Consider the following 16,990-nt stretch of genomic DNA (forward strand, 5'->3'; position numbering starts at 1 on the left):
CTTTTCTACACTATATTTGCCTAATGAGAAAAGAAACAGTTTACTAGCAAGTCTTTCAGTATCTTGATTATTACTTAAGTCTTCTCATAAGAGCACCATTCAAGATGCTGCCKCTGGTGAATAAACAGTAAATAATGTAGCCAAATTTTCTGCTATTATGATTTCTCTTTCTTAGATTTTTTTTTTCCTAAGGATCAATAAAAAAAATGTTTTCAGTATCGCTACAGAAAGGCAACATTTATTACTCCAGGAATTTTTTTGGTCAAAATATTAACAAATACTAAACAAACTTTCATGAGTTCAGATCACTCTTGCAAATACTTCCATCTTCTCCATTCTAGCATTTTGTAAGTGAAATGTTGTTATTGTGGATTTTTTTTTAGTAATGTTAACAATCAAAACTTTTTTTTCAGCAAGTTGTCTTTAATTTACAAAATTTTTGCTTTGAGTCAGACAAAGCATTCAGAGGACCTTTTTTTGGATTCAAAGAAAACATTTTGTATAGTTCAAGCATTTCAAAAATGTCTTTCTAATTCAAACATGAGCCAAACTATTGATTGTTCAAACTTATTTATATTGAAAAAGTCATTAAAATAGTGAAACTATGTTTCAGTACAAGTTTATTAAGACTGGAGAAGGAGAGACGATATATTCAGAYGGGGCTTTGAGCATAACTTGTCAGTTTTTCGTGTTTCATTGCCTCCTCCTATGGCCTCAAAGGAGGGGAAAACAAAACTTTGTCACTGTTCTACTTAGTGGTTTCCCTCAAAYAGAATAAAGAAGTGTTAGGTATCTCCTAATACAGGCCATCAACTAAACGTTTTGGTGTTTCATGTATGTTTTAAAGTCTAACTCTGTACTGTTGTGTATTTGGTAGGCCATCCCATGCCATCGATTTTTAAGTGGAAGTTCTATTGATTTTCAATATATAGTTATACTTAAACTGCAGCAGGTCTAATAGAGCCTGGTTTCTTCTGTTTATATGTTTGCAGTCTAAGCCACGCTCATATCAGTGTGAGCAGCCTGTATCTTCCCAGGACTTTAGCTACCTTGTCTTCCTCCAAGTCTCCCATCTGCCTTAGACTGCACAGCTCCCTGGACAAGAAGATACARTGCTTTTACTAGTAAAAAGCTTTGCATATTTGTCTGTGATCAGTGGCCAGGGAGTTTCCCTTTTTTWAAAAACAAGTGGTTTCCTCCACTGCTTGGCACCCAAACTGTTTAGTGAAGACACAAGCTGTAAGATCTAAATATCACTGAAATATTTGCTTTYCCAACAAATTCATTTGGAACAAAACTCTGGATTCGAGAGTTATAGGGAAGATGGACAGAAAGAGGGCAACACCATCATATAAGCTTATTTCCCTAAAGAAGTAGGCTAAAAATTGATCTTTTTGACTTGCTGTTGATATGTAATTTAATGATTACAACACATTTGTAATAATAACTTAGTACTTCTAAGGTAACTTAAACAGTAGGGCCTAAATAACACCACATCTATGAAAAATACACTTCTAAATTTGGTTGGATTTGGGGGTTTTTCATCATAGAAATTCTGGCATTTTTTTCCTTTAGAGATTTATTTTGAGAGACTTAAACTATAATCAGTACAGTAAATGATTTGCAGTACAATGAAATGCAGTGCTTGACATTTCATTTTATGTTAGGTGTCTATTTTATCTTCAATTTGAAATTTATTCTGTTTATTGTGAGTTTTTTTTATATTTGTATTGGATAAGTTTAGTTATTGAGAAAGTAAGACTACTCATAATGTTTTGGGCCAAATATAGTGTAATCAGATGGTGTGCAAGTTTAAAGAGCTTTGACAACCTCTTAATCTTGATATGCAACCTACCATCTATTCTAGTCACGATTGTTTAAAAAACATAATGCATGYCATGCTAAATTGCACACTAGCTGTTTATTTAGTATGGATGTAATTACACTGTAAACTGAACTGCAGTTGAAACTGAMGATCAGATTGTAGCAATATTTTCAAAGTTTATAGGTCTTTATGCTAAACCACCTTAGATTTTCTCAGACAACCTATAGTCATCTTGCTGCCCATTAACACTCCTTTCTAGATCAGGTAAGGGAAAGTGAGCCTCAGAGGCCAGAGATTTGTACTCTGATTTGAGAATGTTYTTAAGTCTATGCATAGATTTTAAGACTAGTTATTAGTTGGCCGGGCTGGAAATTCCTCCCACTCTGTTAACTAGAGTTTTGATGTCTTCCTGATAGTCGAAGTTCTTCAGCTCACTTCCAAAACTGAGACTAACTAGTCTCAGTATTGATTCTCTGTGAACTGTAACAACCCCTCTTGCTTGTCTCATATCTTTAATCTACTGATCCATCTCTGTGACTAAATGTGTATGTAAGTATATATGTATGTATGTATATACAAACACATATATGCACATATATGTACATACATACATACATACATACACAGTGAATGAAGCAATATATCCACATCCAGGTTCATGTGCCTGCAAACTCACAGAGTGCGTTTGTTAGACAAATCAGTATGGAAATGTCTAAGGTTTTTCAAGGACCGAATAGTAACGGATTATAACCAGTCCTAAATACAAATACATATATGATGGAATATCTGCTAATGCATTTTCTCTCTACCAACAGGTCCCATAAGCAGCATTTTAGTGAATAAGTATGGTAGCCGGCCCGTGATGATAGCAGGAGGTATATTGTGTTCCTTTGGAATGATTGCTTCCTCTTTCTGCAATAGTGTCCTGGAACTTTATCTATGTATTGGCGTTGTTGGAGGTAAGAGTCCTATTTAAAATGTGTTATTTATATTATATTATTTCTATTACTGCTGTATCAGTGAGCTTTACTGACCAGGAACCCACTGTGCAAAGCATTGTACAAATGCAAAACAAGAGGGTAGCAAGATCAATTCATTTCAACTACCTGAACTATCTAATCCTTTAAATTAGCTGGTTTGATGTTAAATTATTTCTTATGAGATTTTAGGAAGAGTTTATTATTTTATTCAGTAAGTGCTATATGTATGTACTGTTCCACACTGCACTATAATTATGGTGTAAAAAATGATTGGCTCGTGACAGCAGTTATTACAGTCATTTGTGTAGAATTTCACATTCATTGTTTTAGCCTTCAGTCATGCTACACTTCAAACAAGGTGGCAGAGGCTAGAAGAATTCTAATAAAAATGCTAAAACCTAGTAGCAGCTTTCTGGAGGTTTGTACATACATGCAATTCRTAGAAGAGTATGGCAGTTTTCAGTTTAATAGCTTTCTGTTAAAAATTTAAGTCGATCCCAAACTAAAATTATTCATATATCATCAAAGGCCTGGAAATTACCTAAGGCAATGAACTAAAGTGATAATAATGCTGGTAAATTAAATAGCCTCTTCACAATTTTTTAAAACCATATCCTCAGAAAAAGGAAAGCAAATGAGATTAGAGGTCAAATAATGGCAGGTAATAAACGAATGAGATAATACTTTTTCTTATATACAAGCTTATCTTTGTGCTGCAACTCTGTGGAAGAGAATATAGGAGTCTCTGTATGTTCAGGGTCTGTTCTTTAAAGCTCCATTTTTTTACATCCTAAAATAAGGTCAGGGCTGAGGAATGGGGCTATMGGAGAAGACGACTTCTCTCCTATGCAGGTGCACAGCTGCTTATCCTGCATTGCCTAGATGTCTTTTCACAGAGAGGAGTTCTAGAGGTGCAGATCGTACGCTTGGCTGACGTGTGGAGCATCCTTCAGCTCTGCTCCCATACTCATCCTCTTCTTCTACAACATTTCCATCTAGAGTGGTGACTCCTACAACTGGAGAAGTGAAGCTGGAAATGCTCCAAAATTATTAGCCATTTTAATCTCCACTGTTGTACACAAGATCAATCTCAAATTGGGCTGGAAATAAAAAGTGAGGAGATTTTTACATTTAAATACACTCCACATTCTTTGTAGCTGAGGTGACATTTAATAACTTCTGTGAAGTGAGCCAAGAAAGAACTGTATTTAAACTTAGTAAAAACAAAAATGGTGTAGTCAAGGCTTTGGTATCATCATTCCCCTGTCATTCCACTGTCTCTGTCACTGCTGAAACAGAGCGCTGAGTTTCGGCTTTTATTGTAGCGCTGCAGAGGGAAATGACAGAGTGCCACCGTGACATGGTCTTGTCATTAACTCCTACAGAAAGCAGTGAAGCTTTATTTCATTCTCAARTGCTGGTTGCTTTTCTTCTTTGTTAAAAATCACTGGATGTATATTGATTATTTTAAAATAATTTGGCTACCGTGTGGTATGCTTTTTAGTGCATGATATGCAGTAATGCTGTGTTCTATGTGTTGTTTAGGTCTGGGTTTAGCATTCAACTTGCAGCCTGCTTTGACCATGATTGGCAAGTATTTCTATAAGAAGCGTCCCATTGCTAACGGATTGGCCATGGCCGGAAGTCCAGTGTTTCTAAGCACGTTGGCGCCTCTCAATCAATTCCTCTTTAACGCATTTGGTTGGAAAGGAAGCTTTCTCATTCTGGGAGGACTTCTTTTGAACTGCTGTGTGGCAGGGTCGCTGATGAGACCTGTTGGACCAAAACCAGTTCCTCCTGTGAAAAAAGATGTTGAGAAAGGCACAGGAGATTCTGCCTTGCACAAAAACAACAAGGAGTCTTTTTGGAAAACTATAAATAAATACCTAGATTTGTCCCTYTTCAAACACAGAGGTTTTCTGATTTATTTGTCAGGAAATGTTATTATGTTTATTGGTTTCTTCGCTCCAATCGTATTCTTGGCCCCTTATGCCAAGCACAAGGGAATTGATGAATATTCTGCAGCTTTTTTGCTCTCCATCTTAGCCTTTGTAGACATGTTTGCTAGGCCTTCAATGGGACTTGTAGCAAACTCCAGATTTATCCGGCCAAAGATCCAGTACTTTTTTAGTTTTGCTGTCTTGTACAATGGTGTCTGCCATATCTTGTGCCCTCTGGCAACAAATTACACTGGCTTGGTGATATATTCTGTATTTTTTGGGTTTGCATTTGGAATGGTTAGCAGTGTTCTTTTTGAGACGTTGATGGACCTTGTTGGTGCTGCCAGATTTTCCAGTGCTGTTGGACTTGTCACTATARTGGAATGTTGCCCAGTTCTCATAGGTCCTCCTTTAGGAGGTAAGAATCTCTTTTATTTTCTTTTTTCAGACATCACAGCATAAATTTGCAATTTAGTATAGAATTAATCTAAAAATTGTTCTTAATATTATTTAATGTTTTCTCTGTGATTTTGTGTGTACCGTAGCACTGCTCTACACCATCTTATCACTTTACGGCTTCGGATCCACACGAAGCTCGGAAGGTGTACATTGCATGCATGAGTAAGAGAGAGATTTACAGCATATCTCACCTGGCCAATAAATCCAGGTGATAAATGTATATTTTCCTAGTAGCACTCAGTGCTAACTTTGCAGCCTTAATCTACGTGTACTGCCTTCCACTTTGCTCTTTGCTGACACAGTTCTTACTTCCCTGAATAGGCTGAATCCATTAGGTCAGTTTTCATGAAGATCTCACAGAAAGGCTTATAATTTTTCTACCTTTATGGCAGCTAAAGAGGCACCTGCTTAAATTAAAAATTTCAATTTGAGTTTGTCTAAGCCGAGGATTTGCATGTSTAGCCACAAGAAGTCAATTGAGAGGTGCCGGAAAGGAGGGAGGCCCTCAGCAGCCTCTGCGCAACGCTGTTCTGTGGAGCCCTGTGCCCGGCCACACATTTCATGCTATGTGTCTAAGCCAGCCACTAGATAGATGTAAGGTAATTCAGAGAGTAAATCATCCGTCATAGGCTGAAATACTGTGATGTTGCCTATTTCTCTCCTCGGAGTGTAAGGAGAGCTTAAAGGGAGCCTAGGTGAATGGCTTGGACTGTATCCATAATTCTGGGCTTCTAGAGCCAAAAATGATGAAAATGGTCTTGAAGGATTTTCTGTTAGTTTTTAGTAAGTATTCAGTAATGCTATTAGCAAGATTTACAAACTTAAAAGTTTTTTAGGGATAAGAAACTAAAGAGAATAGGTGTTCAAATTGTATTGAAAAGTATAGGCTAAGCACGTGTGTGTGTATCTCTGTGTGTAATGTGAGCTCTACATTATAAAAATACTGACACATTTTCTTGGTTAAAATACTGAGAAAATAACCAGTCCTGTGAACGGACCCTTGTTCCCCTACATTCAAACAAGTAGAGCCACAGAAGTCAAGAGGATTWAAGTAATCACATATATCCAAGTATTTTTAGAATTATGGTCAGAATTTGTGTCAAAATCACATTCTTGAATGAAACTTTAAGTAAATCAAAATAATTTTATTCATTTCAATATGATAATATTTTACAAATAAATGTTTACTAGTCYGCAAGATGTTCCCTATTTCCATCTTTTAACATACGAATTCATTTTGGTAATGTCAAAACAAAAATATATTTTTCTAGCACAGGCTCTTCTTATGCCACCTAGTGGGGGGCCGGGCTGGTAACTGAATCTAGCTTTCTCAATAAGGTTCTGAAATAGATGCTAATATTAACTCTAAAGATATTAAATCTAATATTAATGGAGCAATAAAGTATGCAATAACTTATTTATCAATATWTTAGTTTTTCAGAAGTTTTGAAAAGCATTCGTGCTATAACTGTATGAATAATTGACTTTTCTTGTTAGAGACACCAAAGAGGATGGACATACAAAAAAAMCCTAAATTACAGTTTTGAATAGTTCGTATCTTTTAAATGTTATGCTGAAGTAATGTTAATGGAGAATTTCATTTTTAATCAATTTTACCAGATTACTCATGTATAAAACCAATAAACTTTAMTTTTTACATTAATAGGTGAATTACACACTTTTAGTGCTGTAGTAATATCATTTGAATTTTTCCTAATACAGGGCTTGTGAAATAAAGCAAAGACTAAAATAATTTGATGGCTTGTAAATATGTATCGGCTGAATATGTTGACATTAAGATTCCGACTCAGCAAAAGTATCTGAATACACATTAAATTGAAGTGTGTAGTTATCCTGTGGATTTCAATGACAGTGTAGCTGAGGTCAGAGCTAAGGACTTGTATATGTACAAATGTTGATTTGGGAGCTGATAAAATTCATAAAGAAGAGCTCATAAAGTGGAAGAATAGTTATATTTAACTTTCCTTGCCATAACCAAATTAATCTCAGAAGTGTGCATRTAATTTTTAGGTACAGGCTTCAGAGTTCAAAACTCAGCAGCTGCATGTGATGGCTGAAGGGATAAGCCTTTCTATTTCTTTCACCAGGCACAGGAAAGTAAGAAATGAAAGGCAAGCAGCTGATGCACAGTGACAGCAGCCAGAGAAGGCACATACCTCTTCATCCTATTGTCTGTGTGCAGCCTCCGTGAGTGTCAGTCACTCCAAAACAATAGGAAACAAAATTAGGAGGTGAATAAAATAAAAAGACAATGAAGGAATGAAAATGAAAGAACTAAAAACTGTCTGTCATCCTTCATTAGGCTTTACTTATTCTTTAACGTGTCAGTATTTCCAATGGCAATTGCTAGTTTGACTAATATAAGTTTTGTTAGAGGTCCGTTATATATGTTRGACGAATAGAATTTGTTGAAAATACTTTTCTGTTCCAAATTCGAAAATGTGCAATATATAGATATTTCTCCTAGGGAAAGATCTGGAATGTAATATATATTCTATTCTCAAGTCTCTCTTTTTTTACCCTTTGTCTTTCAGGCTGGTTAGTGGATGTTACTGGTGAATATCAGTATATGTATTTCGTCTGTGGAGTGATCGTGATTGTGGCCAGTATCTGGTTGTTCATTGGCAATGCCATTAACTACAGGCTTTTGGCAAGAGAAAAGAAGTTGGAAGATGAGAAGCAGAAAGCACAGAAGAACGCCGACCCAAAAGAAGCCGAACCATTAACAAATAATGAGAATGAAGATGCTTCCAGCAGGGCCAACAGAGCTCTAGAAGATCCTTTAGAAAGAGAAACCAATATTTAATCTGCAGTATAGCTCAGAAATCAACATTTATGACTTCCATTAGAAATATTTTTTTCAAGACGCAGGCCAGGTTTTATGGTAACAATGATCAGTCACAATATTGGATGGAACAGATTTTTGCCCTGGCAAGACTCCAAGTTAAATTACTATTTGCAGTTTATTTATTTCAGTGCTACAAAATTGAAGTTGCAGAGGTAGTGATTCCATGAAAATGAGCCCGTCTAAACCCTGGACAATCAGGGTCAGGTAAGCCAGATCAAAAAGCCTTCCAATGGCAAACAGTTTTGTTTCAGAAGAACTTCTAATAGAAAAGCATCTCTGAGTCTTATTTGGGAAGACATTTTAAATTCATCTTTAGAGTATTAGTAAAATCTATTGAAATAACCTGTCCACACTTTATTTAGAACTAATATTTAAAAAGAATATAAGCTCAAGGATTTGTTGCTAAAGAAACAGAATAACTGAGTGAAGTGCACTGGAAACATTTTTCCTTTCTGTATGCCCACTAGATTAAAAATATATACTATGTCTGTATAAAAATTTACAATATGGATAGAAGGCAAACAATTGGTGGGCTCTATATCTACAAYGCATTAAATAGTTGAATTAAAATATATTCCAGAGGTTACTTGTTTCCTCCAGTGATAGCTGACTACATTATACTTCAACATACTCGTTTGAACACAACTGTGGTCAGGCCTCACTAATTGAAATTAAACTAAAATYTGCCTGTACATTGAAGGGTTTTAAACCAAGATTTACCAAGATTTAAACCAAGATAACAAGAGTGGAATCGGTTTGTTCAGTTCTGTGTTCCCATATGGTTGAAGGAACTGCATTGGTTTCTGAAGCTGCCTTTCTCTAGGGACTTGATTCAGAAGCCACTGACRTTAACAAGATGTTTACCCTTGATTTATTATTCCAAGTTTCCATGATCTTTYAACATATGAATTCATTTTGTTAATGGCAAAACAAAATATATTTTTCTAGCACAGGCCTGAATCATTTTCTTGGCAATTACTTCAAATCAGATGTKTAGGTTTATTGACAAGAAATCGATTAGGTCTTTGACAGTCTATGGAGAGGAGATTTAAGGCCTAACTTCAGGTCCTTGCAGACGGGTAACTTCATACCAGTTCTCACCTGCCTTTCTCATGTACTTCCTTTTTTGTATTGCCAATTTGAGCAAAAAATGCTGCAAGGCACGTCAACAGTGCCAGTCTGGGAGCCTTGTATTGACATATCATTTTTGTGCAGAATATTTGGTCTTGTGTCTACAATTTTACACAGACACTCRTATTAAATATCAATTAAAATGTACACTGCTGTTTTTCTTCCTTTAGGCAAAAGAAAAGYCTGCAATTTAACTTTTTTAAAAAATATCTATCATTGCACTTGAAAGCCAAAGTGAAAGTTTCTGAAAGTATTAAAAGAAAATATTTCTGTTCTATTTGTAGGTGAGGATTGCAGAGATGCATGCAAATGCCTCTGAAATTGTGAAAATTAAGGGTCTGATTCAGAAAACATTTATGCACTGTTAATGCAGGATACATGCACATTCAGTTCAGGAAAATTAATATCTAATTTGAGCCCCTTTTTAAATCTCAAAAAAGTGTAAGTGTATGGACAGAAAGCTTTGTTAAACACATTATGGAGTGCCAATATCAAAAGAAAAAAAATAGAAATTGTAAAGTATAGCAGACGTGTGAGTGCTTTTAAGAAAGTCCTATGCTAATTGTGTTGTTCAATATGATTATTTTTATTTGTTTTTGTAAAAATTTGGTAGTGCTTGCCTCTGTTTTGCTGGGTTATCACCTTATATACTCCAAACTTATGCAGTAATACTGAAACTTTTCATTACCTTACGACTATTTTGGGAAGGAACATCATGAATCTATTATCAGCATGATTCAGAAATTARTATCTACATTTCACCTAATTATCTTCAGGAACACCAAACAACATTCAAAAAACTTGTAATTTTATAGGAGCATCGGCAACAAAGTATGTGCATTTCAGAATTTTGGGAGAAAACTTGTGTTTGAGCAGCGAATTGTGTAAGGGAGAATGATTGACTTTGTAGTCCTGGTAAAACTACAGTTCCTCTTCCAGACCTCTGCTTCAGAGAAGAAATAAATACACTGCACTTCTTTCCAAGATGTAGACCCACCAACACCCCATGAGGTAAAGGCATAGTCCTCTTTTCCCCTATAAAATCTAGTTATTTCCAGAATCCACACTCCATGAAGGCCCTACATAGAGAGAGAAAGAGGGGAGGAGTTTCACAAGCACTAAGATTTCATATAGCCAGGAATATCAGTTATAAATACTGGAGTGTGAAAATGAACTAAAACTTTAGTTAAAGAGTAGTCATCAGGAACATCACTCTACTTTTGACAGCAAGCGGTAGGAAGGCACAGATTATTTGAAAAGACATGAATATAGAGGCTGAACCAAAATGACTGAGACAAAATTTTAGGTGCTTATTATCTCTTTGCAAAAAACAGCTTGATTAAAAATACAGGGTAGAAGACAACTGGCATCAACTTTCGACTTTGTCTATTAAATGTCGCTGTCRAGTAAATAAGGGACTCAGAAAAAAAAAASATGATTAAAAAAAATGTTCTCAGGAACTATTCAGGCAATTTACCTGTTCAGTGCAGGATCACAGAATCAGAATACAATACAACATAGCACAGAACTGAGGGAAAAAAAAAAACAGTTCCTTGGGCTGTAGACATGACCAGCCACAAATACCCAAAAATATGTTACTATCTTAGAAAAAATCAAAATTAATATGAACATAATCTTCTGAAGAGTCAGAAGACTTCATCTTGAGTCTATTATGTTTAAAAAATAATAGTAATGAAAGAGTTGGTTTGCCACCACTAACCAAAGTGCAGTTTTTATTTACATGATAAGGTAAAATGGTGTTGCAGGTGCCTGAAGCAATATGAAGTGTGAAGTAACTGAAACATTTCTTTACACCTCTTTCATTATTTTTCCTCTTAAAAGTAGCAACAAAGAAAAAAACACTCCTGATATTACTGAATGTTGAGGAAATTCAAATACAGAGCTGAATGAGGAAGATTGGGACCATATCTATGCAAAACTGCTTGGGATTAAAAAAGCTGTGTCTTCCAAATAGCAGGTCCTGAAGGGCCAATTGCTTTGTATATGTAGCTCTTATTTCTAAAAGTAATAATAATGATAAATTGCCTTGAATTCAATCTATATTGAGCAACAAACTAGTTAAATGCAGATAACACCCCCCCCCCGTAGATCGTTCTTACTTGCACGGAGCGGCACCTTCTGCTGCAAGTCTTTTCGTCACCGYGTTTCTGTTTCCAGGCTAAGACCTGGGTATACACCATCTCTCTGTATCCCCGTGGTTTCTTTTAATTATCGCAGGCAGCCCTCAGCATGGACCACTGGGGCTGCAGGACCAAGGGATGGCCGTGCCCTGCAATCAGGGAATGTACTCTCAAGCTTCAAGACATACCACACGCGTCTGTTATGCAGTATAGGGTCTCTGCCAGCCAGTGCCAGCACATCCTTAATTGGTCTTAATCTCGTTTTTAGTCATTTATCCTTCATCCTCTTCATTCCTCTGCCATATTATCACTGAGCCTAATTACCACCTTGCTCTTACTTGATCAGTCAAGAAAAATAATACTGAAATTTTAAAGCTAGTTTCAGATAGGGTAATTAACCTACAGCAGTATTTTTTTTTTTTTCCTATTCAATGTCAAGGCCAAATTTCAAATAGTTTCAGAGTATATATCTGTGTACAGTCACTTTTATCTCTTTAAGATTTTGTGATAACTTACCTCTGTAGTTAGCTGGAGAGTTCGTCTGTATTGCCCTTTTCCAACTCCAAAGACAGACTTATCMCCAATAACTCTCAATTCTGTATGTTTTCATACAAAAGTTCACCCTCCTGCCTCTCACCRCCGAATTGTTTGCAGTCATTGCCAATTCTGCTCTTCCGCCAAGTTCACAGAAGCACATTTTGATCTTAGTCCTGCAGCATAGGTAGTCAGGCTGCAATTCTCTCATGTTGGGGACGTGAGTTGTGAGTTTTTTTGACAGAGTTGGGGAAAGTCTTATTTTACCTCCAGATAGGGTGTTGGTGGGGGAGTTTTTTTTTTTTTTTTTTTCTTTTTTGTAATGATGCTCTTCCTTCTTGTTTTCTGCTGAAGTAAATGGCAGCAATTTCACTGACTTCATCATCCAAAATTTCACGTTAATTTTAATGGTCCCTTTGCATAACAGCATTTAGTGCACCTAACTGGTCAAAACTTGGAGAAGCCTGTGGGAGTTTCACAAGCTCTTGTGGCAAATGACCAGTTTCAAATGTTTTTGTACAACTCTCTGTAAAGATTCCATGAACTAACAGTATATAATATACTGACTCAAGATGTAAGGTTAATCTAGCTTACTTATGCTTTAGCTTACCCATGCAGGAATTATATTTACTTTATTATCCTTAAATATGCATACTTAATTACTGTTTTTCTAATTTTGTTTCCCCTCTCATTCCTCTTAAAGTCTTTTTTTTTTTCCTTCTTTTTTTCTGTTTTCTATTCTGATGCAACACAAAGGATTAGGCCTTGGCATACAGTGACTTTTGTTAAGTGATTTCATGTCTTTATCTTTCCTCAGATGAGTATGTGACTTTTTTTCACTTSTTACTTCCAGGTCTGGATAGCTGTAAATATTAGTGATAAATAATGAGCTACAGATAAATAATCATATTCAGCTGCATAATAAGCTACAGACATCGTATACAGCTAGATTCAGTACAGCCATCAGGATTTCACTGAACAAAACCAGTGGCCACTTTTTTAGACAAACTTGCTGTAACTTATACTGACAATTTTGCCTACATCAAAAATTGAACTGAGGCAATTTTTGTTAGTTTCTGTAGAGATAACTATTTTTCTACTCACACAGAGGAATATAAAGGGAATTTTCTAAGTGATTATTACTAGAAAAGACATATCAATTTTAACAAGGCTGTGTGTGGATTTTTTTTTTTCAGGTGGGTACTTTTCTGATATTTTTKCTTATATATTAAAAGCATTTGCATGTATAGGCACCTTTGCCTAAACAATGTGCTATATAAATTCATCATGATTTGCATGTGCTTCTTTTGCAGTTCAATRTTTTCTCTATCATCTACCTCTCGATTACAGTTTGGATACTTACATGACCCTGGAAGAATACAGTTAATAACAAGCATATAGATAAAGGTTATATGTTTTTTTAGGAAGTCTCCCAAATATTTGAAGTCACTTACAGTTAGTTGCATTTTTACAGACATTGCATATTTATGACCATGTTTTGTTTCTGTCAGTTGACATTGTTTTATAGACTGCGTTCTGAAGATTTACTGGTGTAGTATTTACACCAWTAAAGTAGTGTAAAAATTCTATGTTTCATTTAAACATACAAAGTCCTACTGCCCTTCTTTTTGTGAGATACTGCTGCTCCKTTTTTTTTTTCTTTCTCCATTTCTGAGTTAATAGAAATAATGAAATGGAAACATTATGTTGCGTACAAAAAAAAACAGKTTTAAAAAGGAGAGTTACAGAACACTCCACACTTTGTATCCCTGAAAAAAAATATTTATCTGATTTGTAAATAATCTAAAATTTTAGCTCTCTTTCCTATTTGTGAGGCAGCTAGGGGAGATGATCACAAAAAAGTTGGGCTGGGGCCAAGGCACAATGAATGTTTTTCAAATGCTGTTTATAACAACACAGATGATTGTTTCTTCAAAGACACTTTTTTTTTAGTCTACAAACTATTCTCGCCTTCTAGGATCTAATACAAAGTCCACGGAAGCCAACCGAAAGAATCTAGCACAGTCAAAGACCTTTATCAGATATTGGCAGTGAAGCGGCTTCAGTGGAGGCTTCAGCCTTATTTTTCCATATCAGATCTCAGGAGTATCAGATATAACACAGCAAATGTAATGTTTGTTGCAGCTGGCAAATTTAGCCATGCCTGTGTAATATTCCTAATGAATCAGTCCCTAAATTAACGCACAATATCTGTTACTTTAATAGTCTATGTAAATAATAAAAACATTAACATTGAATGTAGATTATAAAATACAGAAGCTATAGTTAAGTATCTGAACAAATCTGTTTAATCKCAAAGGAAAATGATCTATTCCCTTTCAGGCTTTCCTTCAGCAGTTTATAATCTTCATTATTCTGATTTCCAGATGAAGTGGTTTATGTCATTTTGGAATGTGTATATGTATGTGTAAATGTGTCTATGTGTGTGTGTATATGTATAAGGGAATATATATCAGTGGATGTGTGCGTGTGTGTGTGTGTGTGTGCATATATATATATATATATATATATATTCCCCTATATATAAAACTCTAATTTATATATATCTTATATATTTATATATATGATATATATAATACATTAGAGTAAGTTGCATACTGTGCCTGATAAATAAAACATATTTGTAAACAGATAAAAGACTTCAGCAAATGAAAGAAAAATTAAAGCTTTTCTACAAGAGTATATTTTATTATTTTTCAGTTTCTGCTGGTTTTATTTATATTAGAAATTCATTCAGAAAACTGTAATACTACATAACACTGATACTTCTACCATGACTCAACTGTTCAAAGTGGGCTAAGATCACCAGGAGTTTTCATTGTTTTTAGACTGTAAAAAAGCAACATTTGGGGGCAGGGGAGATGGGAGGTGGGGAGGGGAAGGCAATGCTGTTCATTATTTCTTTTTGCCATGGAAGTATTAACTAGATGATTCTGTGAATACACTGAATTTTTATCTGTTGTAGTTAATAGATATGTACAAGATCTTATGAGGTATTGATGGACATGATATTCCTGTAAAATTTATGTTAAATGAGGATACTTAAGGCCTTTTAGACAATACTCCTATTAAAAAAATCAGCCAAAATTGAGATTTGGGGAAACTCCCTTGAACACTATGATATAAAAGCACTAACTATTTTTCATAACTTTTTTTTAGTTTTATTTTGTCTGCAAGTATGCAATTAAGTGAAAAGTCTACATTAGCCTCTGACTCTTAACAAGTTCTACCTAAAAGTTATTGAGAGATTTTTCAGTGGTACATCAAGCACTTGCATAAATACCGTTCCTTAAGTGTGACATAGGCRCGTTTTCCACTTACAGCCTACTTGGAAAGTTCACCACTTCTGCAGTCTACCAACAGGACTTGACATTGCTATGCAATAATTAATTAAACATGCAGTAGCCATTGTTGTTGACTAACAGATTTTTTTTTCCTCCTTTTTATATTTTGCAATACTGTACGGTTTTTACTTGAATATATTGGCTAGATTTTTTTTTTTAAGACAATCATTTATTAGCTAGAGGTGCTATTTATGTTCCAAAGAGATCTGGGTGGATGATAACTTTCTCTTTCTACACGCCAAATGCTTTTYTGACCTGATAAAATTCATTGTTCATACTGTATATTAACTCTGTAAAATGCTTACGCACTGCATTGTGTTGTATTTAAATGCATTCTTGCTCATTAACTTCTATACCAGGCCTATACTACTGTCTAATATGTGAAATTTGTCAATATAAATCTATAGAAAATTACAAGGAAAAATGTGTGTGATAAACAATTAAAAAAAAAAAAGAAAAATGAAAATAAAATTTCCATGTAAAGTTTCTGAAGGAATGTATATGTTGTCACTTTTTAAAGATTATTTATTAGAAAGTTATTTGCACTTTTAAAGTGTGGATGTATTCATAGGCTACCTGTTCAAATTTAGCTAGGATCTCAAACTCTCTSCTTGAATAAAGAACTGAAATATTTCTTGTGCAGGAAAGATACTACCAGCGGTAGAACATGCTACCTGCCCCTATGCTTTTTCTAACTCTACCATAATTTTGATTTAACCTCATAAATTAATCAAACTCCATCTAGACAAGCAGATTTTTTTCCCCATTACGCTGATTGGGATAGAATCATAGAATAGAATCRTAGAATGTTTTTCTCTATTTCACATACATGTAATAATTTATTTATCACCCATATTCATTCTCATACAGAAGAGGAATTTGTCCGTATAGCTCAAAATAGAGGATGTAGATAATTATTCCTTCCCATCTTTCTAAKTCAAATCATATGTATTTCTCAATTGATTGTGCTTGCTTGCCACAGTTACACTGGTGTTTATTTGTAGAATCTGAATGGATATTTAAAATTAGAGAAACTGATTAACACTYTTTGCATGTTTTCTGTGCACCTTTTTGCATAGAAGCAGAATAAACTAATGGGAAACAAGCAAACTTTTTTTAAGAAGGATTAACTATTGAATAAAAAAGACATAACTTAGACKATTAAAGCAATTGGCCTTTATTTTTAGATTTCTAATAACTGAAAAATCTATTTTCAAGGAGTCTTAACTATAATCTTCTGGACATGCGAAAGAGGATTCATCTACTAGGGTTTGTTTAGATTTTTTTTTAGATTCTATCCCCTTGTAATATTTGCAGTCCTCATAAATAATRTATTCTAAAGCATAGACTAAATAAAAAAATAAAAAAAAAAGAATAAAGTTAAAAATATATCCTTCCTTCAGCACAGTGAACCAGGTCCAATGCTGCTCTTCCCCGTTTACTTTCAATGGGAATATGATAATTAACCCTATTCAAAGACATCCTTGATCTCATTTGTATGTCTGGACTTATGTCTATTTGTTGGCTCACTGATTAGACTGGATGGCTAAAATGCGTTGCTAAATAATAGAACCTCTAACCCAGTCCAAACATATTAATTTCTGAGGTTTTATATTTTGATAACTCAGTGGAAAGATAGATAGAAACCTTAATCTGTAAGTCAGCTCTAAGGTCAGCTTTTACAGTGTACATTTTATGACAAATTGTACTTTACTCCACTAATGGGCCCTTTTAACTCTACTGGTT

The 16,990-nt window shown here is 34.8% G+C and overlaps 1 protein-coding gene across 1 annotated transcript in view; it reads left to right on the forward strand.

The window, feature by feature from the left end:
• The window catches only part of SLC16A7 (solute carrier family 16 member 7), a 46,403-nt gene extending 30,667 nt beyond the window's left edge, over positions 1-15,736 (forward strand). The window contains exons 3-5 of the mRNA XM_085323846.1: positions 2,641-2,784; positions 4,351-5,163; positions 7,760-15,736. Coding sequence (XP_085179972.1) covers positions 2,641-2,784; positions 4,351-5,163; positions 7,760-8,031 — 1,229 coding nt within the window. The 3' untranslated portion in view covers positions 8,032-15,736. The remainder of the gene's footprint in view (positions 1-2,640; positions 2,785-4,350; positions 5,164-7,759) is intronic.
• Positions 15,737-16,990: the final 1,254 nt, after the last annotated feature.

Source organism: Rhea americana, unplaced genomic scaffold, assembly GCF_003343005.1.
Source record: "Rhea americana isolate MKP2758 unplaced genomic scaffold, rheAme1 scaffold_88, whole genome shotgun sequence".
Taxonomy (NCBI): domain Eukaryota; kingdom Metazoa; phylum Chordata; class Aves; order Rheiformes; family Rheidae; genus Rhea; species Rhea americana.